This window comes from Ailuropoda melanoleuca, chromosome 7 (assembly GCF_002007445.2).
Source record: "Ailuropoda melanoleuca isolate Jingjing chromosome 7, ASM200744v2, whole genome shotgun sequence".
Taxonomy (NCBI): domain Eukaryota; kingdom Metazoa; phylum Chordata; class Mammalia; order Carnivora; family Ursidae; genus Ailuropoda; species Ailuropoda melanoleuca.
In genome coordinates, this window is record NC_048224.1 from 129,322,743 (window position 1) to 129,347,752 (window position 25,010).

Below are 25,010 nucleotides of genomic sequence, written 5' to 3' on the forward strand. Positions count from 1 at the left end.
TTAATACTCTATCAGCAAGTGAATTTTCTAGTTGTATTTATTAATATTTGCAGGAAAGCCGGTTATAATAAAACAGTTGCAGTATTTCCTTTTATGAGTAGGCACATCTCACAATCACATCTTACTCATGGAAATGCAATTTACAACTTCAAAAAAAAAAGCAATGTTAAATCTGTTTTAATTATGATTTGAATGCATTCTTAACGTTTTTAAAAGCATTTTTGTACTTAAGATTTCAAAACTTTATATTCCAAGTCTGAGTATTGATTAGATGATCTAAGCTCTTCCAGCTCTAACAGATTGTGAATCTATGAATTACTTTATGGTGGTGGTTATATCAAGTAGGAGATTTCCCTTGGGTTTTTATTTCTGGGAAGAGCAGAACTCTATGGCTTTTGAGATTTATGGGCTGATCTCTTTGAAGATGCTGGTGCTGGGTCTTGTCTGTGAGTTGGAGCATAAATGGCATGTTCGGACACCAATTCCAGCGTGGGGCTTTCCCCACACCACCAGGCAATTCTTGGATACCAGCCGGGTGTCCTACAATTCAACTAAATCCCGATAGCGTCTACCTAGAGATAGTATCAGATCCCACAGGTGAAGGCTTCTCCCACAGGCTGCCCGACCCCACTCTAGTTGCAAAGCCCAGGTTATTACATGTGCTTCTGACCAGCTGGCAACAGATGAGAGATTACCACCCTCTCCCCCAGGACATGAGATGCCAGTTGGAAGTCCAAGTTGTTACTAGTACTTAGTTCTAGTACTGGCTTTAAATCAGAGGTTCCCATGACCCTCTCCTTAGGTTTGATTAGTTTGCTACAGTGGCTTACGGAACTCAGAGAAACATTTTACCTACTGGATTACATGTTTATCAAAAAAGGTTAGGGTAAAGGACACAGATGAACATCCAGATGGAAGAGATGCATTGGGCAAGGAATGGCGGGGAGAACACAGAGCTTCCATGGTCTCTCTGGGGCACCTTGTACTCACCAATCTGGAAGCTCTGAATCCTGTCCTTTTGGGTGTTGATGGAGGCTTCATGAAATCGCTGGCCATTGGCAGTTGGTCCAACCTCCAGCCCTTCCCTGTTCCCTCGTAGGTCAGTCAGAGGGTGGGACTGAAAGTTCCAACCCTCTAATCCCAAGGTTGATTCCCTTGGCAACCAGCCCCCATTCTTAGGTACATCTAAAAGTCACACATTGACCCAAAAAAAGACGCCTTTCTGCCTTTCATCAGTTAGGAAATTCAAAGGATTTTAAGAGCTCTGTACCAGAAATGAGAGTGAAAACCAAATCTATATTTCTTTTCTTTTCTTTTTTTTTTTTAAGATTTTATTTATTCATATGAGAGAGAAAGAGCATAAGCAGGGGAAGAGGCAGAGGCAGAGGGAGAAGCAGGCTCCCTGCTGAGTGGGGAGTCCCATGCAGGACTCGATCCCAGGACCCTGGGACCAGAACCCGAGCCAAAGGCAGATGCTTAACCATCTGAGCCACCCAGGCACCCCCAAATCTATATTTCTTATTATAAGTCACAATATCACAGAGTGTTAGTGCAAATTATGGTATGTAACCTACTACCTTTTCTTTGCTAAATACTTGATCAGCCATTTTAAGCATAATACTCTACTTCTGGAACACTACATCTTTTCTTCATAGTGATGTAATTAATACCATTGCTCATGTTGGCTTTATCAAGTTCCTCTGAATGTCTTTCAGTTATTTATCCAAATTACTGCTGTCAGAATATAATATTACTTCTGTATTATTTCAGTTGCTATAGTGCACTTCTGGACCTTGGCTGCGCATTAGAATCACCTGAATAAACTAAACACACGCACACACGCACACACGTTGATGCCAAGACCTCACCCTAGACCAGCTGAGTTGAAAAATGTAGTGGTAGGCCTAAACATTGGTGTACTTTTAAAAAAAATCCCCAGGGGATTCTAGTATGTGGCCAGCCCAGAGAACCACTGCCATAAGGGAACATAAGGGCCCTCTGGCCCCAAGTTGGTACCTTTCTGATTTGGGGGATTAATTAGGTTTATCTGGCCAGATAGGCAAGAGTCCCCTTCTAATGCCCTGCTTTATAGGCACCTGTGCTGTAAAGGTGAGTACCTGCCTACATGGAGGAGTTTTCCTTTTGTGTGTACATCACTATTTTTATTAAATTAGAGTTAAAAATAAGCAGTATAAAGTAAATGTAATAAATTTGCTAAGGCAGAAATCTGAACAAATCTTACTCATTATTTTTTTTTAAATCCCCATTTAGGTTTGGAGGTTGATATGTGGAAGAATAATTTGCCTTGATTTGAAAGATACTTTCTGCAGTAGTCTGCTTATTTATAATTTTAGGATATTTGAAAGAAGATATGGAAGCAGAAAATTTGCAGTAAGTTTTTATGTATTTTCCCTTTGTTACTTAGGTTATGGAAAAAAGTATTTTTGTTTTCTTATTTTTAAATATTTTTATTTTGTTAAGCTTTGATAACAATTATCTTTTAATTACAGGATCCTCTGTCTGATTTGGAGTATGGATATTAGCCAAAGAAAAATTTGAAATTTAAGCCACTTGCATAAGAAAATAATAATGATAATAGATAATATCAGGTGTGAGTGGCTAATAAAAATTTTTATTGGGATTATGACTTCAGTAAAATTTTAATCACTTATTTTGCTTAATGGTTTGTGTGTTACTTGTTAAAAATAAATCATGCTATAAATATCTTTTTTTTTTCACCATACTTAGAAATTATGAAAGTGTTAATGCATTTGACCAATATGGCTTTAATCCCCCATTTTGAAAACTCTGTGCTAATAAAAACAAATTAAATGTGCCTGAGCTGGTTCTAATTAAATAAATGTTAGTTTATTTTTCGAAGACTCCTTTTAATAATGTTCCTCCTGTTGTATTTTTAGTCCTTTTTGCTGGGTTCCTGGGTTTTGTCAGCCTTGGTTGACTTCATCCTCGTTGAGGCCGTGTGGTATTTCTTTGGTATCGCTGCAGCCGGGAATTTGCCCTCTGGATTGTAAGTAGCTCTCAAAGAATAGCTTAGTAATTACTTAAATCTGATTTAAGTTATTATATATGAAAGTCAGTAAAAGAATATTTTAAACTCATGAATGTTATAAAATTGATTTTATGGGTAAAAAAATCCAGTGTATACTTAATCATATTTTCATTACGTTCTTGAAACAGAATTGGTATTACACCCTTTTTTTCAGCTTTGAAATCCCATATTTCAGAGAATTTTTAATGAATGTACTGTTCTGGTCCAGGAGTAGAATTAATTTTGTATTTTTATAGTGAAATTTTATCTGTAGTTTTATGAACCGATTAAACAAAATATAGTTAGATTTGGAAACAATTTGTCTGAAGTTAAGCTTCTGAAAAATGATGTTTTTAAAATTGATATTGTTTAGATACTTATGCCAAAGATAAAACAAAGTTTATAACTTCATAGCCAGCCTGCCATGGCCAGCCTAACTCTGTGTGTGTGTGTGTGTGTGTGTATGCTTTCACATTGTGTTGATCCTCTTTCAAAACAAAACAAAACATGTATTAGTTTATGAAATAACTAGTACCTAAAAGTAGAGTAGTTAGCACATATAAATGACCTTAAAGCATCTTGGAATTAAGTATCTAAGAGATGAAGTACTATGAAATAAAGATATAGGCTTTTAAAATTCTGTGTATACTAACTTCTGCCTTATTTTAACTTAGATATATGTTTTTAGAGAACTGTTTGGGTAGAGAATGTATCTTAATTCAGATTCACTTTGGATCTCTACATTAAGAATATAGTTAGTGATCTAATAGCCTTCACACTTATGTTGTTAATATTTACACTATAGCCTTTATGGGATTTACTTAATTATAGTTACACTCATTAAATGAATGTTGACCATTAGTTGTTTAAAAATGTGTGATTCTGAATGATATCTGAATGGAGACAGATTAAGTTCTGTGTCAGCAGTTATGCATTTTTTGTTGAGTTCTATGAGTTGTAATTATAATTAGATGGAGATGTTTAAGTCGACTCTTCTGCTGTTGTGGAAAATAGTGTATTTGTCAGGAATGATTCATGTTGATTTAGAGGAGAAGCAACGTTCCTAAGTCATTAGTTTTCCCCAAACATTTCTCATCCTAGCAAATTCTTTTTGGCTCTTTATATGGCCTCCTGAGATATGAAAGTATATTGAAAGACAATATGAATGTTAATTCAGCCATCACCTGAATGAGAACGTATTTCTCTTTCCTTTTCAAATCATGAAACATTACCTATGGCTTTTTAGAGTCCTGAAGCTTTCTCAAGCATAGACTTCTTGAAACATAAATCTTTATTTCAGTAAACTCTGCATTTTGTAAACACATCTTTCATTAGATGGTAACAAAGCTTCAGAAACTCAAGAGAGGAAACTACTCTTTTTTTAGTGAGTGTGCTTCATAATTTGCAGTATTCTTCACCTAACATCTTGTTACCCTTTCTTTTGCCACCAATGCCAAATTTTTTGCACTCTCTACAATTCTTCATTTCTGTTTAATTCTCTTCTTTTTTACCTCACTGTTGTTAAAACTTGTCTTATAAAGGTCACCAGCAACCAACTAATTTTTAAAGCCAGTGGATTATTTTCAGTTGTTTTATTTGTCCTTCCAGTAGCTCATAAATACTGTTGAGCTCCCATTATTTCACGAACTAACCTGCTCCCTTGAGCCCCAGCACACTGCTCTCTCCTGGTGCTTTCGATCGTAAATACTGTGTGCAGCTCCTTCCTCAAGCCACTCTGGGCTTTCTCTGGGCTTCCTTGTCCACTCCCATGACTTCAACTACAGTTAACATCTGTTGTTTGTTTCCGAGTTCTCTATCTCCAGCCCGTATTAGTCTCCTGATCTTGCTAGAATCATATTTCCTAGTGACTTCTAAGACTCAGAGAAAATTTGTCGTGTTTGGAGCTCTCATCTCTTCTGGTCTCCTCTTTTGCTGGGCTCCCAACTCCATTAATGGCATTTCCATCTACCTGGTCATCCGGTCTTTCTCTTTCTCATCCTTGGACTAGGGCACCAGGACCTGTTAATTTGAAGTCCTGTGTAAATCATTCATTAACCAAATCTTCTCTACTCCTGCTGTTAGTCAGTCTAAACTCTGAGATGTTATTTATTTTTTTTGAGAGAGAGAGAGCACACAAGAGTGAGCGCAGAAATGGGGAGGGGCAGAGGGAAAGGGAGAAGCAGACTGCCTGCTGAGCAGGGAGCCTGACACCAGGCTCATTCCCAGGACCCCAGATCCTGATGTGGGCTGAAGGCAGACGCTTACCCGACTGAGCCACCCAGGCACCCCTAAACTCTGATCTTTTCCAGTAATTCTCTAACTAGTCTTCCTATCCACTTCAAAGCATCCCATGCAATGTGGTTAGAAGTTATTCTTTCAAAATGCAAGTTCAACCATGCCAGTATTCCTTTTAAAATCTTTTAAATCCTCATTTCCTTCAAAGTAAAAATCAGACTCCTCCAAGATGGCAGCGAAGTAGTCTGGAATAGTGGGAATGCAGAGGCTTTGCCATCAAATACACCAGATTTGCGATTCCAGCTCTCTCATGTTATTACTTGTGTATAATCTTGAGCGCGTTACTTCTCTCAAGTTCCCCCTTCCTGAGCTCAGTTTATAGTTGACCCCCATATGTAAATTAAGGGTCAGTACTCTATACTTCCCAGGCAGTGAAAAGAATTAAGTGAGCTCTTTCATGCAAACATCCTAGCAGTGACAACCCCCCCCCCACCCCTCATCCTGGTTTTCTTCTATCCCTTCAGAGCCCTCTTAATCTGGCCCCAATCCAGTGTTTCAAGCCACCCCATCAGTCATTCAGCTTTCTTAACATGTATTTGTATTCTCATGCCTGCTTAGTTTTCTTTCTTTCACCCTTTTGCCCTTTGGCAGGAGTAAGTGCCCTTTACGTGTATTCCAGCCAATTTATTAAGATCCCTAGCACTTATTACATTGTCATTGTCATTATTACCTGGGCCTTCCATGCCATCCTTCTGGCTGTTTGAGGGAGAACTAATTTTACTTTATGTACTCATTGCCTTACTTTCTGTAGTGTTGAAGGGATAGCCTTGATTGCAGTGTAGCCCCATAAGACTATAAGGTGAGGTTTGAACCACAGACCTGTTCGTTTCTTTTCTGTTGTCCTGTGTAGAATTATACCTAGCATCTGATAGATTTTCAAGACTGTTATTTGAAATTCAGAAAATGTAACCATTATATTTTGAAAGTAAAGATAACTCCATTAAAAGCTATGTATATTAGGTGCTTTTAGAAACCAATGCCTATCACACAACTGTCCTTAAATACCTATTATTTTTTAGTTGTTAGTATTTACATATGGATGTTATATTGTTTCTCAGAATTGAAACTCTCCAGAATATGTGGAATTTTGAGTTTTCACACATCATGTTAAAATGTATCTGATTACAGCTTAATAAAGTTATTTTTAATTGTGCTTTAGATTATGTATAGTTTTACTATGAGAACCATAATACATATTTTCACTTTGTGTCAATAAAGTTTTTTGTTGTATTCTGTGCTCCCAAATTAAGTTCTTCACATCAAGAAAAGCCATTGTAGAGAACTTGCCCTTTATTTTTTTTTTTAAAGGTTTTATTTATTTATTCGACAGAGATAGAGACAGCCAGCGAGAGAGGGTACACAAGCAGGGGGAGTGGGAGAGGAAGAAGCAGGCTCATAGCAGAGGAGCCTGATGTGGGGCTCGATCCCACAACGCCAGGATCACGCCCTGAGCCGAAGGCAGACGCTTAACCGCTGTGCCACCCAGGCGCCCCGAGAACTTGCCCTTTAATAAATTATGCAAGGGGCGCCTGGCTGGCTCAGTCAGTGGGCATGCAACTCTTGATCTCAGGGTTGTGAGTTCGAGCCGCATGCTGGGTGTATTTAAAAACAAAATCTTTAAAAGTAAAAATAATGAAATAATAAATTACGTAAGTGTGGATTAGACTGTATAGTTGAGATAGGCTATGACTGTAAATACGTACCATAAACCTGTATATCAAATATAGGAGTTATTTTCCGTGTTTCAGAAATTATATGTTTAAAAGATATTTGCTGAAGTATCTTGCTCACTTGACTATTTAAACTAAAAACTTCGAGCAGTTTTCTTTTTGTGGAGAAACTACCTCTCAGTATCATCTTGACTCATTTATCTTATGTAGCTCTGAGAATGTTTACGTTCTGTGAACTTGTTTGCTTTATATTACTGAAAATTGGTGGTTGACATAACAGGAACTTGGTTTCTAGTCCTGGTTCTTCAACTGAACAAGTCACATAACCTCTTTGGACTTTAGTTCCTTTATATATAAAAAAGTTAGACTAGAAGATCATCTAAGGGATCGTCTAGTATTAAAATGCTATTTTATGATTAGGTTCCTTTATGTTTATCTTTTCTTTTTTTTTAAGAATATGAATTTACCCATGTTAATTATAGAAATCCGTTTCTAACTAATGCATTTATTTGATTCTTAGTCCCATTAGGAGGTGATCAGGTTAAGAGTAATGAAGGTGATTTATCAGGGAGGAAGTTATGGTAGACTCATTTGCATATCTCCATAATATTTAGAATAATATGTACTTGACACATTACAGTTCACTTCCTTTTTTTTTTTTTAAATGGGGAAGTTACTTTGGTTTGCCACTTTATTAGGGGAAATTAAATGGCAAGGCTGGAGTAAGAATCCAAGGTCCCTGACTAGTGCTGTTATACCATGATAAATGGCCTGGGAAAAAATTATTCTCTTATGATTTTTTTTTTTTAAAGATTTTATTTATTTATTTGACAGAGATAGAGACAGCCAGCGAGAGAGGGAACACAAGCAGGGGGTGTGGGAGAGGAAGAAGCAGGCTCACAGCGAAGAGCCCGATGTGGGGCTCGATCCCATAACGCTGGGATCACGCCCTGAGCCGAAGGCAGACGCTTAACCGCTGTGCCACCCAGGCGCCCCTCTCTTATGATGTTTAATCAGTAAGAAGAGTAAACTTTATATTGGAGAAATATATTTTACCCCACAGCAGAAACTTCACGTCATAGGAATCAACTTGGGTTATTGGGCAGAAATAGGGTCTCAGATTAGGTTTCCTGCATTGGTCGTAGTCTGGTGCACAGTAGGCTCTCAGTAAGTGTTTATTGAATGACTGTTGTCTGGTCCCCCCCTGCAAATGAATTCAGAATAGGGGAGGGGTGATGGAGATTGCCTTTGCAGGCCCCTTCAGGTGATTGTTCCTGCTAATTTTCGTCGGTGGCAAGTAACAGTGATGGGTTGAACATAGTTGTTTGTGTAGGAATCTTGGAAGTTTGGTGTTTAGAACACAAAATATTTTAAGATTTAGACCACCAATCCTGAGTATAAATTAAATCCAAAAGGACTTTCGTTTTGGTTTAATCAAATTATAATTTAATAATTTAAACTATTTTGAACAGTAAGTGGATTTTTTTTTTTTTTGGCCTACTGACTTGATTGACATTGACTCACTTGCACATAGAATTAAATCCAAAAAATTGTCAACTATGTTTTTAGATAAGGCTTGATTATGAAATACAAATCGTATATTTTTCTCCCAGTAACTCACAAATGTGTTTCATACAAGCTTTGAAAATAAAAATAATGACATTAGAATACTTAAGAATATTTAATTACATTGTCACGTAATAAGATCCCACAAAAGTGTTTTTAAGCTTGGTTTTTTTCAGGAGAGAAGAGACTTGGTAATATCCTACAGAATATCCACTGACCTTAGGGTAGTTAGTAAAATGAATATAAAGAAACTAAAGACAAAAACCGGCTTGTTGTTCAAAGCATTTCACTGTTTACGTTGCTTAGTGACCGTAAACTACCAGACCGGAAGCTTTTTCTGCGCACGCTCCGAAGGTAATTGCGATAGAGCATGACACTGATGACGCGAGCCTGAAATTGTTTTGAAACAATGTAGTAGAGAATCACATCCAGGCAGGTGCTGAGGTTCATGAGGAAGGTGGTAAAGGCCCCCCAGGGATTGTAACTGTTCTCATCCCCTTCCAGCATCAGGAAAGCAAAACAGATGTGGAAAGGCATAAAGCAGACGATCACCTGCACCATTAGTGTGATGATGATTCTTATAGACTTCTCCTTGACTTTGGGTTTCAGCTTAGATGTCTTCCCGTGAAGGAGACTATGAATGATGACTAAGTAGCACCCAATCATGATGAACAGGGGAATCAAGAAAAAAAATATCAGTCGAGTGAAGTTTAACATGTTAATAGCTTTTAAGTGGATGATGTCAGAAATCTTCAGGCAGGTGGGGGGTGTGGAGGCTTTATCTGGGTCTTCATAGAGCAGCAGAAGTGGGATGGTGGTGGTCAGGGTCATTATCCAGACCCCCACGCATGCTAGCACGGCTTTGCCTGTGTTTTTAAGTTCTTTGGCATATTTTGGCTGCACAATGGCCATGTATCTGTCGGCACTAATAAAAGCGAGAAGCCATAGAGCAATACTTGGATAAAACACCGTGAGGGCCCCAAGAATCTGGCAGAAGTACTCTCCAAATGGCCATTCACCTTTTGCATAATAAAACATCCGAAAGGGTAAGCTCATTATAAATATTAAGTCCAATAATGCTACATTCATCATATAGATGGTTACAGTGGTTCTCTTCTTGGTGGTACAGCTAAAAACCCATAAGGCAGTGGCATTAACAAATAATCCAATTATGAAGATACAGCTGTAGAAGACAAGGGCTGCGATCTTGTATTCTTCTGGGTGTGAATCGTTTGAAGGGCCAGGTTGAGCTTGATTGTGAGGAGTGGTCATCTTATGGCTTGCTGGGGAAATGACACTTAGAAACTGTAAAATAGTTAAGAATAGGAGGAATAAAACCCTTTGTTGAAAAATAAATACTTAACACTCTCATACTTGGGATGCCAGTGGATTTTAATTGTAAGAGTATTTTATGTTGTAGAGTCAATATATGTGTCTTAGTATTTATTAAGAAATACATTTCCTAGGTATTATGACTAATATGCACTAACCTATTAAAATGATCTGGTGTGTTATAAAGCACTGGCAAATTTATTCATTTTCTCTCTGCTCACTTCCCTTTTCCCTTAAAGAATAACCTTTTTTAAAAATGATTTTTCCTGTGCTGTGAAATTGGGTAGCAACTATTCTTATAAAAAACATTCTTTGGGACTAAGTAGGCCATTCAGAATTTCGAATCTTACAAAATAGCTTGCTACTTTTTTATCATCTTTATTCTGCTTAAATGGTTTTTAACCCAGGTTAGTAATGTCCAAAAAAATGAATTTTTACTCACTAAATATAGTTTTAATATGTAAAATGTGTATTAGAAAACTAATGAAGGAACCACATAACTGGTTAATTCACAGTAATTCTCATTTGAGAGCAAGAACTTTTCCTTTTGCCTACTATATTCCCACTGCTTCTTGAGTCCATAGGAGTGCTCATTAAGTAAATATTTGCCAAATTGATGGATGAGTGAAGGAGAGACCCACAGCAACTACTCTGGTTTGTCAATAAATATGTGCTTGGTTAGTTATTAAACCTTTTTTTTTTTTTAAGTGGAAACACTTTCTCATAGTAGTATGTTCTTTCTCAATTTTCAGAGGTCTAAAAACAGCAGTGTGTTGTGCCATGGTCTACAGATTAAGAACTTGACTCTTAGAACAATAGATGAGCTAGTTTTTAATACACAGTTGCAAGTGCCTAACACTGTGTTCCAGATGGTGTTTTCCAGTGTCCTAGAAATGGATGTCACTGGTGTCCACAGAAAGCAGCACCTTGAGAAGAGGACACTGCTAGTGTAGTAACTGTCATGCCTTCACGCTACCTAGATGGAGAAACTTAAGTATTATTGGTCAAATTAAATTTAAAAAAGGAGTATCAAAGACAAGTAGTTATTAATTAGAAGTCACTCAATAACTTCAGGTGTATGCAGAAACTAATTCCCATCACCAAAAAAACAGTGTCCATTTCTAATGGAAAGGAGTTTAGCTGTGATTGTGAATATCATCAACCCTTCTCAGAGTGAAACTTCCATCACCCATGATGCAACATCAACAGCAGTGATTTTAAAAATAAACTCGCTTACAGAGAGATGGAATCTTGTGGTATCCCCTTGAAACATGGAGGTGTTAGAAAAGTTTCCTTCAGAAATGTCACTTGGCAAAGTGGGCTGTCTCTAATTCAGCCCTAAGTCTCTCTTTAGTGAGAACTGTGGGGGTGATTAGTAGTCTGGTTAGTGGCATCATGGGCTGTTGATAATTTAAAATGAATTTGAGCAAAAAAATAAAAAATAAAATGAATGTGAGCAACTGCTGTGAACAAACACAAGATATGAGTTTGTTTTTCCATTTCCTCCCTCTCTTCCTTTTTTCCTTCCTTCTTGACTACAGCTAGTTTGCCAAGTAATTAGGTTAGATATGATTTTGGATTAGAATTCTATGTATTAATAGCCTGTATTAATTAAAATTTCCAAATATTGGTGTGACTAGAATTTTAATTTCTATCAAATGAGAAAAGTACTACATAGAAAAATTAAATCTCCAGTATTATAGAAAGGAGGGTAATTTTGGAGGCTTTTTAAATTTTCATTGAATTTTTAAATAGTAGCAATTGTAATGTAAATGAAATTTTGTATCTTTTTTCTCTTTTGATATTGTTTCTGGACTCCCTTCCGCCATCCTCATCCCTGAATTTTGTTGTAAATTTCATAGTTAGAAACCTTGAGTAAATCTTTTAACCCCCACTGGGCTCAGGCTGCTTTTATGTCGCCAACACTTGTATTCATTTGCTTAAGGTTGAAAACAATATGTGTGATGCATGTTTTAAAGGCATCCGGATAGGTTGTGCTGTGTACACACAAACACATTTTGGGCAAATATTAAAAAGTGATTGGCTTTCAAATCAGCGTTTTAAAAATTTTAGATTCAGTAACTATCTATAGTCTTTTTTTAAAGATTTATTTATTTGAGAGAGAGAGAGAGAGAGAGAGAGAGAGAACGAGTGGGGGAGGGGCAGAGAGAGAGGGAGAGAGAGAATCCCCAGCAGACTATGTGCTGAGCACAGAGCCCCATGTGGGGCTTGATCTCAAGACCCTGAGATCATGACCAGAGCTGAAATCAAGAGTCAGATGCTTAACTGAGTGAGCTACCCAGGTGCCCCATAGTCTTTTTTTTTTTTTTTTTAAGCATTTAAGTACATTTTGTGAAACAGTGTATGTAATTGAAACCAAGTGACAAAGACTCCTAAATATACTTAGGATTTATTATAACAGCATTTTCCTTAAGCTGAAAAAAATTACATTTACTATTAACGTAAAACGGTGTTGAAAGTAAATAAAAAGTCACAATAGTGCAGGAACATGACAGTATAACCCATTTCAAGGTTCTTTGCCAGCATGGTGTCAATAATGTATTATTAAGACAAATTATTTTGAAACTTAGTAAGTATAGCACTACTTTTTTTTCTGTCACATACAAAGTTATTACAATATTATTGGCCATTTTTCCCATGCTGTACTGTTCCTCCCCATGCCTTACTTACAGCAGGAAGTTTGTTCCTCTTAAGTATAGCATTCCTTGGTGATAATCTGTGATAAAATTAACTAAATGTTACTTACCTCCTGTCCATCAAAAGGCGGTGTTAGAGAGGAGCATTTTTCATTATATCCAATTATGTAAAAGAGCTATCTTGGTTAAAGTAGCTCTTTCTAGAAAAGGTATATTTAAGAAATGCAGTATTTCTTTTGTTTTAGGCTCTTCTTTTCCTTTACAAAGTTGTTTGAAATATAATAGTTGGCATAGGAGTTGGTACTCGTTCGGCTGTAATTGCTGCTTTGTTTCTTTCAGGAAGTACTCTCTGAAATGAGGCTTTTTCAGCTTATGACTTTACCCTGGATGTGGTTTCTCTCACAAATGATTTGTTTATGAAGTCATGATTAGCATAAACTCCTCTTGAAATGAGGGCATATGGTTAAGAGAATCAAACAAAAGAGGAAGATGTATTCAGTTCATTTACTTTCATGCTTAATATCTTTTGCATCATCTATTGAAAGAGATTGAGATTTGGTGTTGACTAGGATGGGATTCATAATATAGCTTTTTCACTTTTTAAGCTGTGTGACTTTGTCTAGTTACTTAACCCACTGAGTCTCAGTTCCTACTTAGCCTCTATACAGTTAAGAGAGAGAGAATACTTATCTGATAGTATTATTGAGGACTCTAAACCAGAAAAATCCCAGGTGCTTAACATAGTGCCTTGCACTTTGTACTAATTTAGGTACTCCTAAACAGAGTTAACCCTTTACTACAAATTTCCTGAAATCATCCAAACCCACTTCTGTTGTTCAGATATTTCTAAGTGGTTAAAATTGGGATCCTCAGTTATTTGCTTCTGCCTTGCATATGCATTTATGTATTTTGGTTTGCATCCACCCCCCCCCCAAGAGAGAGGAGTGAGTGCGAGGTGGGTGGGGGGAAGGGGCAGAGGGAGGAGGAGAGACCATCTCAAGCAGACTCGCCGCCCTGAACACAAGGCTTGATTTCACGACCCTGAGATCATGACCCGAGCTGAAATCAAGAGTTAGATGCTTAACTGAGCCACCCAGGTGCCCCTACTTTATTATTTATTTATTTAATTTTAAAAATTTATTTATTTATTTATTTATTTATTTTTTAAAGATTTTATTTATTTATTTGACAGAGACAGCCAGCGAGAGAGGGAACACAAGCAGGGGGGTGGGAGAGGAAGAAGCAGGCTCCTAGCAGAGGAGCCTGATGTGAGGCTCCATCCCAGAATGCTGGGATCACGCCCTGAGCCGAAGGCAGACGCTCAACGACTGTGCCACCTAGGCGCCCCTTACTTTATTTTTTAATCCCCAATGCATTCTGTCCCTTTTCTGTCACATGGAAGTCTAGAAATAATCGCTTTTGTATAAACATCTCTGCAAATTGCTAAGAAAGGACTGGAATTCTTCAGTGGAATAATTTGCATGTTGGGAGTATTTTAACCTCGGAAGGGAAGTGAAACCAATGGAAAGGGAAGTGAGCGACCCCAATCATCGCCTGCCTCCTTACATTAGATATTTTACTTTCGCTTTTCTTAAAAAAAATTATCTCATTTGCTTGTCTTAAAATTTTACTTATCTTTATTTTTGGTGATGCATGATTTGTCAACTTTGAGAAGGTACATGAACTTAACTATTTGCTTTTTGACTTTAAGACAGTTTGAGGGCCTGTGCTCTTTTTGTCCTCAGATAAACACCGTAGTAAGTCTGTGACTTATAAAAGTTATTTAAATTCTTGCCTTTGGTGATTAAGTGCTTTTGATTGTGATACACTGCCATCGTCATAGCAATGGGTTTTAGAAGCATTGACAGCAACCTAAAGCAAGTCCTTCTTGCGTGGATGGGGATGCAAGGCTCAGAGAGGACCAGTCACTTGCTGAGGAACTCAGAACCCCTCCCCCACCCGCACCCCCGGTCCTCCCTTTTCCACCCTGGCTGCTGGAATAAACTTGTTACAAGGTGATTGCATTGGCATATTCACCAGACAGGATTTATTCATTGCTGGTTACGTTCATCAGATTTTATGCATGGATGTATGTTTCATGTGGAGTTCGAGAGTTTGATATTTCAGCTGGAGTAGGAGCCCCTTATCTGCAGATCCAGTCTTTTCATTGACTTAATTTCATATACCCTGTGACAAATTTTTTTCCTTAAATATTGATTAATGCTCCCTGTGCTGCTAAAATCAACCGGTACAGCGATGGCACATAGCTCATTAAGGTTTGAGTCCTTTATTGTACCCAGGGAGATTTTTTTTTCCAACTTGCCTGTCTTTCAGAGAGAGGGGTAGAGGCGCAGCTCAAGGGCAGATCAGCTCTCACTGCCCACTTCCTCTCCATGTGACTCATGTGAGACCTTCTGCATTCGCTCTTCCCTGCCTTTCGAGAGCTGTTCCACCAGCTGTCACATCTCTTGGCTTGGCCAGCGGCTGTGTGTCTTTAAGTCTTAGTTCCAGTGCTGCCCTTTCCACGAAATGTTCTCTGGCCTCTGAAGCTGGGTTGGTTATTCACCCCTGCAAGGTTCCTTGGCACTTGGTACTTGCCCCTGTAGCGGCCTGTGTTTGTATTATCATTGAATAGTTCCTTCCCTTTTATCCTCCACTAAATCGAAGTTTCTCGGGGTTGGCATGTGTAGTATATGTGTGTGTGTAGCAAGCATTTAATAAATATTGGTGGAATGTGTGACTGAAAACGTAGGTGAAGAAGTGGAGGGTTGAGGGAATCGTGGGTGTGTTGCTGAGCTGGGTGACAGCATCAGGGACGCTTTGACCCACTTAGGGGAGGGGACCTGCCAATCACCAGGCTGACATGGAGACTCAGGCTCTGGGCGGTGACCCTCCTCTCCTCCCCATGACCCCTGTGGCACTTCACAACGTTCCCTGTGTTCCTGGGAACACAATACCTTTATGTTGGTTGTAAAAAGAATGACAGTGAAAAAATTCTCCCGAACCATTTGGGAGCAAATAAACAGTGGACCAAGAAGTAAACTCTTACAGTGTCCGGTTTGCTTTTTTATTTGAGTGGAAGAACTTCCCTCATTCTGGGACTGTTCATACCACTGTACTTTCCTCGCTTATTTTGGAATATGAGTAGAAGAAATTTTTCACCTTGCAGAAGTGGGATTTCACATATCCCAGGGGCTTCACTTCCCTTCGCTTTGTGAAATGATCTGTCTTCGCTCCATTTTCGACTTCTGGTTTAGATGTTAAAAGGCCTCAATTTTTATTTTAGCACTTGAGCCCAGTTTTTGAGTGAATGTATCTTTTTGAGTGAATGTATCTTAGTTAGGCCGATTTCATAATTCTTAGGAAGGCTGTAGTTAATAGATTTACACAGTAAGTCCTGGTTATATTTGTCCACACCACAGATAGAATTATATTTCCTGTTCTTAACATATTTCCCTTTACCACTGCATGCGCAAGGGGAGGAGATCTTGTTCTAATTCCTTACCCCAGCATTTTGGGGAGGGGATCATTGTCCTTAATGTTTGCTTTTCCCTTTGTGGGTGGCCATCAACACAGAAGGCTGGAGTGCTTGGTAGAGAGCCTGCCTGTCCCCAAAAAGAAGGATGTGAGGCAAGTGAGGAGTGCTGTGAACCGGGGTGGGGGGTTAGGGGGGTGAGGGTAGAGGTGGAATCTTATTGTTTGGTGGCCCTAATGGTCTTCCACTTTGAGGTTACAGGATTTTTGTTCCCCTACCCCTCTCTCTGTCAAACTTGTATCTAAACGGACTGCTCTGTTGTGTGTGTGTGTGTTTGTTTGTTTTTAATGAGGAAGCTATACTGAATAGTGTTTTCTGGATAAAGAAGATTGAGGTACTATTTGTCTAAATCTGTTTTGAAGAAAAATGTCAACACCTTATAGCTATAATTCTATGGCCAAATTGATATGAACCTCCCTTTCACTTGATTTCCTAAATTGTATTATAAATTTAGCAATTCTCAAATTCTTTTTCCCTGGCAATTTTTGAACAGTTGAAAAATTTTACAAGCATATAGATAATCAGGCAGTTACTTAACTTACAGCAAACAAATTGAGCCTAGATAACCAAAGTGAACTATAATTCTAGTTAAAATAGATCTAAATCAGCAATGAAAGTTGAGTTCCTTAAAGATATTAAAAATTCTCTCACTTAGAGGATTTTAGGAGAAGGCTGCTTATGTGACAATGAAATTAGTCCTGGACTCACTGAAATCCTTCAGGACCCCAGGCCAAGAGTTAGCAGTGTGACATTGCACTGACTGACCAGAGATCCAGTCAGAGTCCCAAGGACAGCTCACTGATAGAACTCTGTGATTACTGTGAGGTACGTGGTGGCCTTCTATAGACTCTTGTCTTCCAGTTAAAGGAAGTAGTATATTCCAGCAACTGGAAATTCTTGTGCATTGCTGGTGGGAGTTTCAACTTGGAAAATAGTTGGTTATTAAGTAGTAAAATGAAAATACATCTACCCTATGACTCAAATTCTGCTCGAGGTAGAAAATAATGCTCCCGTGCATCAGGAAACATAGATAAGATTGTTCATAGTAGCATTATTTCTAGTAGCTATAGGAACAACCCACATGTTCAGCTGTAGAATGGATAAATCAGTTGTGTAGACATGCAGGTGAATGCTTTTCACAATTGAACTGAATCCCGTAGCAGACATGTGCAACAACATGAGTGAATCTCGGGTATATAGTGTTTAGTGAAAAAAGCCAGACATGAAGGAATTTATATTGTATGATTTCATTTATATGAATTTCAAAAAGAGACCAATTTGAAATCAGGTGTTGAGAGAGTCATGCTTAGGTGTCGAAACTCTTTGGAGGGTTTGTAGGAGCATATAATAGTAAGAAGGGCATACCAGAGAGCTTCCAGGATGCTGGCAAGTTCTAGTTATTGACCTAAGTGCTAATAACTCTAGTGTTTATTTTGTGATAATTCTTTATTTTTGTTTTGTCCTCATATCTGTAAGGGTGTCAGTAGAAAACAGATTTTAAGATAAGTCAGGGAGGGCTTATTCATAAGGGTCTCATGACACAAGAATGGAACCTCCTGAGGAAAGGGGAAACTGGCAAGACTGTTGCCATGTTGTGCACCCCCCCCCCACCAGCATGAAGAGATTCAGGGTGGGAGAGGTTACTAGAACCTGGAGGGAGGGGACCTGCGTGGAGAACAGTAGTGACTTTCTGTTGAGGGACAGTGAGCCTGAGGGAAACTTGCAAGAGGAAACCAGGGGAATAAGTCCCCCAGCCTCGGGCTTCTCTCCAGTGAAATCTGCTCTGAGGCTCCCATTAGCACAACACAGTGGAAGCTGGGGGTCTGGAGCCTTCTGATGCAATCCGTTTCCTCAGCTTCTTGGACAGAGCAGGGTGGAGAAGGGAAAAGAAGCAAATGGATTTCCTAGCATGCTGCACTTTTTTGTATGTGTGTTACATTTCATATTCAAAAAGGTTTTTTTTTGTTGTTTTTTTTAAACTTGCGCTTTGACTTGGCGAAGACTGGCTTGAGTGTCTCTGCCTCTTGGAAGCTGTTTCTACAAGTAATTTTTTTTTAAACACCTTGTCTCAGTTCTTACCTGTGAATCATCTCATTCCTTAGAGCTTACGTAAAGTACATGTTTTAGACACCAGATTACTAATTCTCTTTTTCTCTCTCCTGCCTCAAATGTCCCCTTTTTTCCTTTGCGGCACATTCAAATTTTTCCCTGCAATTTTCAGACTGGGAATGGTTAGTGTGGGAGCTCTGCCTCTGCCACTAAATAATTCGCTGACTTACCTTAAAAAAAAAAAAAGTTCACTTCTCTGATCATCGCTATCTTCATCTGGAAGAAAGGGGAAGTCGGATAAGGCTTTCTGGAAAGGCCTCCCTCCTTTGGCACTGCACAACTCTAAGGAACTCTTCCCCTGCAGTGAGTATTTTCTCTTTGTCTCCCTCTACATTTTTGTGGGCCTACAGATAAGAGACATGAGCCAGAACTTGGGGCTCTGTGCCCTCATATCGCTGCACAGAAACCTCAGTGTGTCCGGGATTCATTTGGGGAAACCTTGTCCCAGAGAGCCTTGAATGTGTGTGTAGGTGTCTCTTCCGAAGCAAAGCACCCAGAGCCCTGAGGGGTTTGCATATCTGGCCTTTGCCCTCCGTCCATGTCTCATATTGTGGGGGTGTTCTTTAGTATGTGTGGTGTTACCTTGGTTTCGGTTTATCTTTAAATAAACTTTACTCCTCTTAACTGATTTGATTTTATTCATTCTTTATACAGTTACCCATTTCTAGTAGCTTGTTCGACGGTCGCAGCTAATTTGCGTATCTACTTTGACCTTTCTCCTATAACCGTTCCTTTTATACAGGGCAGGCAGCAGGTGTGGCTTCGAGAACACGCCAGGTCTAGGCTGCACGGTCAGTCACTTGGTCCCCCACCCTTTCCCGGGAGACCTGTCATTCTTGGTGGCGGAGAACCTTGTGAAGACATTACAATCAGCCTACAGAGGCAGACACAAAGATGGTGCAGGCTTTTTTGTTTCCTTGGTAATGAAACTGCACTGATTTCTCGGTTACTCAGAAGAGCTGTTTGCTTATGCTTAAAAATTAATGTGGTCCCAGTGACGAGTCAGTTGAATTTTTGCAGTGATGCTATCTTCTTATTGCTTATACTTTTCTTGTGAATATTCCTTTTTTTTTTTTTTTAATTTTAAATAGGCTCCACACCCAATGTGGGGCTCAAACTCACAAGCTCCGAGATCAAGAGTCACATGCTCTACCAGCTGAGCCAGCCCGGTGCCCCTCGTGTGGATATTCTTGATGAGAAGTGTATATGACCTTTGGATCATACAGCCTCTTGCCACCAGCAAGCCCCACGGTCTGAAAGAATCTTCACAGACGGGGAAGGGAGCAGGTAGTGGTGCGTGTTTGGACCGAGGGACGCAGACCCTTGGGCTGCTTCATCCTGCCTCTAGTGTAGGCTTTTTTCTCCTAACAGTAGTCAGAGCTTCTTAGAACTGGGAGTTAGAGGTGCCTGGGATGTCTGTCCTTCATGGTTCTGGCTCTTCCTCCCTTGACGGCACTCTCTTCTCTCGTGTTGCTCTTCACGTTCTGTGCCTTGTTAACGAGCCCTTGGCAGCTCCATCTCAGGGCCTTCAGAGCACCTCGCAGAACGCTTCACATTAGGAGGCCCTTTAGTAAATAGGCTGTGGATTTGACTAGTGTTTGTGTGTTTGTTTTTCTGTAAGAAAGAATCGAATACCTCCTGTTTCTAGGTAGATAGGATCACAAAGACATATCAAGCCAAAGAATGAGACAAAAAAAGATTGGTGTTGGTGGAGTACCAGTCCTGGGGGGACAGTGTTTGGGCAGGAGAAACATTTGTTTTCTCAGAGAAGTTCAGACCATTTATTTGTGTAGGAGAACCTGCACAGGAAATAGTGCAGGAAGTAGTTTTAGATTGCTCGTGAGTTCTCTCACCCGCCCCCCCCCACCATTGACATTGCAAGGCTGCAGTGACATAAACACTGTGCTTTTACTGCCACCTACAGATGATTAGATGGTTTGGGAGCTCTTGCTCTTCACCTTTACCTGGTTTGAAGCCTTGTTGAGATTGAAATAAAATGTTTATTTTTATTTTTTATTTATTTTCAAGATAAAAAATTTAAAAAGCTATTCATCGGTAGAAGATAAAACTATTTTAATGTTAATTTCTAAGTATTTCTGTATTCTGCAGTATTCAGTAATAGACATATTTCCTCATTCCTCTGATAAAATATTTTGGCTTATAGACCATATCTGCCTTCATTGCATGTTATCTTTTTTAGGAAACCATTTTCCTCTCTAGGACATTGTAACCCTGGGCTAGGGCCATGAGAAGATTACATTTTAAATGTTATTTGTGCCCGATATTCTACTAAGAGCTAAATGTAAAGGTGGCCTTGGAACAAATTTGATATGGTTTTTAAAATGTTTTACTTGTGAGAAAATAAAACAACATGAAATTTACTGTCTTAACCATTTTTTTAAAAAAGATCTTATTTATTTATTTGAGAAAGAGAGACAGAGATTGCAAGAGAGAGAGTATGAGCGGGGAGGAGAGGGAGAAGCAGGCTCGATGTGGGGCTCGATCCCAGGACCCCAGGATCATGACCTGAGCTGAAGGCAGACACTTAACCAACAGCCACCCAGGTGCCCCTGTCTTAACCACTCTTAAGTCTATAGTTCAGTAGTGTGAAGTACATTCACATTGTTGAGCTACCAGTCACCAGAACTTCTTTCCTCCTTCCAAACTGAAACTCTGTACTCATTAAACAGCCAACTCCTGTCCCTCCCGTCGGCCCCTGGCATTCACCTTTTTACCTTCTAGATACCTCACTGAAGTGGAATCCTACAGCATTTATCCTTTGTGACTGGCTTACTTCACTGAGCATAATGTCCTCAGGGTTCATGCATGTTGTAGCACATGTTTGAGTTTCCTTCCTTTTTCAGGCTGACTATTCAGCTGTGTGCATGTGCCGCCTTTTGTTGATCCATTCTTCTGTTGATAGACACTTAGCTTGCTTCCACCTTTTGGCTCTTAGGACTAACGCTGCTATGAACATGGGTATATAACTGTGTCTTCGAGACCCTGCTTTAAATTCTTTTGGGTGTGTACCCAGCAGTAGAAATGCTGGATCATGTGGTGATTCTATTTTTAGTTTTTGAGGAACCACCACACTGTTTTCTGTAATGGCTACACCATTTTACGTTTCTACCAATAATGCACAAGGGTACAAATATCTCCACATCCTTGCCAATGCTTGTTATTTTGTTTTGTTTTGATAATAGCAATTCTAACGGGTGTGAGGTAGTATCTCATTGTGCTTTTGATTTCCATTTCCCTGATGATTAGTGATGTTGAATATCTTTTCATATGCTCATTGGCCATTTGCGTATCTTCTTTGGAGATGTCTATTCATGTCCTTTGTCCATTTTTTAATCAGGTGGTTCTTTGTTGAGTTGTAGGAGTTCTTTATATTTTTTAAATAATAATCCCTTATCAGATGTATGATTTGCAACTATTTCCACTTACTCCATAAGTTGCCTTTTTACTCTGAGTGTGCCCTGTGATGTACAGAAATTTTTTTCGTTTTACCATTTATCATACTCTCATGATAAGGATGAATTGAAAAGCTTCAAATTTTTAAATGTTAGGTTAGGGTAGATTTTCCTAAGTAAAATCCTGTGTTTTTAAAGGACCTTTTCCAGTGATTTAATCTGAAGAGTACCTCTTGTGCTTAACATCTTTCTTTCATCCAGGAGGATGTAAGATAGGGTAGGCAGAAACCAGCTCTGTTGTAGAATTGGCTTACTTCAGAGCCTTCCACTTTCAAGTGCTTTTTCTTATGTTCTGAATATTGTTTGTCTCTATTATTACAGTAATATGAAAATGAAGAATAGCATTCACCTTCTTAGGGTGTTTTTGTTTCCTGCTCATCCGGATTGGTATTTATCAATGATTTCTTTAAAAATATAGCATGTCTGCTCATCAAATCTTCAAATTACAAAAGCGGTGAAGATATTTTAGTAGTGGTAGAAGCTAAGCTATGTTTGTTTTTTGGTGGTTTTTTTTTTTCTTTAGATTTATTTATTTGGGAGAGAGAGCATGCTCACATGAGTGGGGAGAGGGGAAGAGGGAGAGAGAATCTCAAGCACATCCCCCACTGAGTGCGGGGCCCTACGAGTGGCTCGATCCCACAACTCCGAGATCATGACCTGATCTGAAATCACATGTCAGTCTCAACTGACTGAGCCACCAGGTGCCCCTGGGCTAAGCTCCTGGAACAAAGAAGCCCTGAATGTAGTGGCTCAGAACACAGAGGTCTGATTCTCTTTGTAACACCCCTGCCGGGTAAGCAAGCTCTGTTCCGGAAGTCAGGAAGGGACTGAGCTGGTAGGACTCAATCATCCTCTGAGACCAGTCTGTTTCCATTTCCAGCCTGCGTGGAGGAGTTAGGAGGGAAGTCCAGGATGGGGGGATTGCTTTTTCACCAGGTGCTTTGGAAATTGTAAATGTCACACCTGCTCACACACCTTTGGCAAGAACTTGGTTATGTGGCCTCACCTAATCATCGGGGAGGCTGGCAAACAATCCTTAGCAAGGCAGGCAAATCCCTAGAGATAAGGGAAAAATCAGTGTTGGGGGAAACTGCTAGTAGTGTCTTCAAAGAGCAATAGCTATGCCACATTAGCTGGTTTAGCAGGCTGGAGGCATGGGCTGACAATCAACATATAAAACACTGAAGAGAGAGCGTCAGGTCTTTCTCTTCAGGCTACAAAAATCACCTGTGGGGCACTGAACGGCATAATGGTTGCTTTGGCAGGCCTGTTTGGAAAAGCCACAGGAAGCCTATGAAACGGCATCGTGACGTGACTGCCAGTTAACACGAAGGTGCTTGTAGATGCCATACGTAGTATTACAGGGCAACAGGTGCGGCTCTTGTGGTCACTGCTCGGCACTGGGACGGGGCGAGGATGGAGAGCGGGCAGTGTTTATCCCGGAGAGGAGAAGAAAGTGCAGGAGAACAGTCTTCAGTTGTTGAATGGGCTGCTTTATGAATGTGGAGTTAAAAATTGAGGGTGGAGCGCGGCCAAGGGTGAATGAAGACTACAGGGAGACGCTACAGTAAGTTATTGGACTTGGTAAGGAGTAACTCTTTGGCATTCACGGTCTCAAGGCAAAGTGATACCCTTTAGAGATGCTGAATTGCAGACACTGAAGATACTCAGGCAGTGGCAGGGAAAGCGGTGGGCAGAGGTGTTGTCTAGGAAATCCACACACTGAACAGGTGGCAGGAATGGAGCCCCTGTGTAATAAGCATCTCTGATTCTGTGTTCTTCTCTACTAGGAGATTCACTACACACACACACACACACACACACACACAGTGGAGTATTCATTTAAAAAGAAAGAAATCCTACCATTTGTGACAATATGGATGGGCATTGAGGGCATTATGCTAAGTGAGATAAGTCAGAGAAAGATACTGTATGATCTCACTCAATAATGTGAGGTTATATTTTACTTTATTTTTTTAAAGATTTTATTTGAGAGAGAGTGAGTGAGAACATAAGCAGTGGGGAGGGGCAAAGGGAGAAGGAGAAGCAGGCTCCCCACTGAGCAGGGAGCCCAACTCAGGGCTTGATCCCAGGACCCTGGGATCATGACCTGAGCCAAAGGCAGACGCTTAACCAGAGGAGCCACCCAGGCACCCCAGTAATATGAAATTTTAAACCAAACCAAACTGAGCTTATAGATACAGAGAAGAGATTGGTGTGTGCCAGAAGCAGTGGTTGAGGGGGTGGAAGAAATGGATGAAGGGGGTCAAAAGGGGGTCAGAAGGGGGTCAAACTTTCAGTTATAAGGTACAAATAACTCCTGGCGATGTAGTGTACACTGTAATGAATAGTTAATATTATATTGCAGTACTCACTTCCGCAGTACATATATAAAAATCGGAAGTCTACAGAGAAGAGTAGCATGACCCCTATGCAAGGACATTTGGGGCACGACCGGGTGGCTCAGTCAGTTGAGCGTCTGACTCTTGATTTCAGCTCTTGTCATGATCTCAGGGTCGTGAGATCGAGCCCCACATCTGATTCCATGCTCAGCAGGAAGTCTGCTTGAGATTCTCTCCCTCTCCATCTGCTCCTCCTGCTGTCTCTCTTTCCAAAAATAAATAAATAAATCTTTTTTAAAAAGGAAAGAAAATTTTGTAACTATATATGGTGATGGATATTAACTGGACTTACCACGGTGATCATTTTGTAATACATTTGAATTATTATGTTGTGTACCTGAAACTAATATAATTTTTATCAATTCTGTCTCAATGAAAATACAATAACAATAATTCAATGCAATAGTTATTACACTATTGAAGTAAACTGTAAAATGAAGAGGTGCTGTTATTTTTCTGTATAATCTAAATGATAGATTTTGCTTTCTTATGAGCAAAGAATATTTCAAAATTTTTAAAGAATATGCTTCCAGAAAATGCTTTAAAGATAGTTAAAGAGGAACAGAATGAAAGAAATCTTGAAATCTTGACACCATTAAAATAAGGGTAAAATGACAAGACCTAGATAAGGAGTTGGTAGGATGACCTCTTTGAAACATTTGTAAAACAAAATGTACAAAATAATTTATATATTTCATATATTACTAGCAATTATTACAGAACTTTGATATGGATTCTTTAAGCTTCTGTGTTAAAGCGATTTTTCTGAAAGAGCTCGTTAGCAGTTTAATAGGCTTTGCCTGCAGTCACACTGTGTGAACCACTAGATGGCAGCGTGAGGCAGAACTTGATAATAATTAATTTTATTTTATTATATTATGTTAATCACCATACAGTACATCCCCTGATTCTGATGTAAAGT

General features: G+C 39.4%; 2 protein-coding genes and 1 pseudogene across 2 annotated transcripts in view; 2 read left to right on the forward strand and 1 right to left on the reverse strand.

Annotated features, from left to right (window-relative positions):
* The window catches only part of UBAC2 (UBA domain containing 2), a 208,435-nt gene that overhangs the window by 28,720 nt on the left and 154,705 nt on the right, over positions 1 to 25,010 (forward strand). Inside the window, exons 3-4 of the mRNA XM_011219272.3 lie at positions 2,272 to 2,391; positions 2,919 to 3,028. Coding sequence (XP_011217574.2) covers positions 2,272 to 2,391; positions 2,919 to 3,028 — 230 coding nt within the window. The remainder of the gene's footprint in view (positions 1 to 2,271; positions 2,392 to 2,918; positions 3,029 to 25,010) is intronic.
* On the reverse strand, positions 8,438 to 12,899 carry GPR18 (G protein-coupled receptor 18). The gene is made up of 2 exons (XM_002914864.4): positions 12,680 to 12,899; positions 8,438 to 9,885 (listed from the first exon to the last, which is right to left on the reverse strand). The coding sequence occupies exon 2, from the start codon at positions 9,850 to 9,852 to the stop codon at positions 8,857 to 8,859; it is 996 nt and encodes a 331-aa protein (XP_002914910.1). The 5' UTR covers positions 9,853 to 9,885; positions 12,680 to 12,899; the 3' UTR covers positions 8,438 to 8,856.
* Positions 24,054 to 24,126, forward strand: LOC117803180 (annotated as a pseudogene).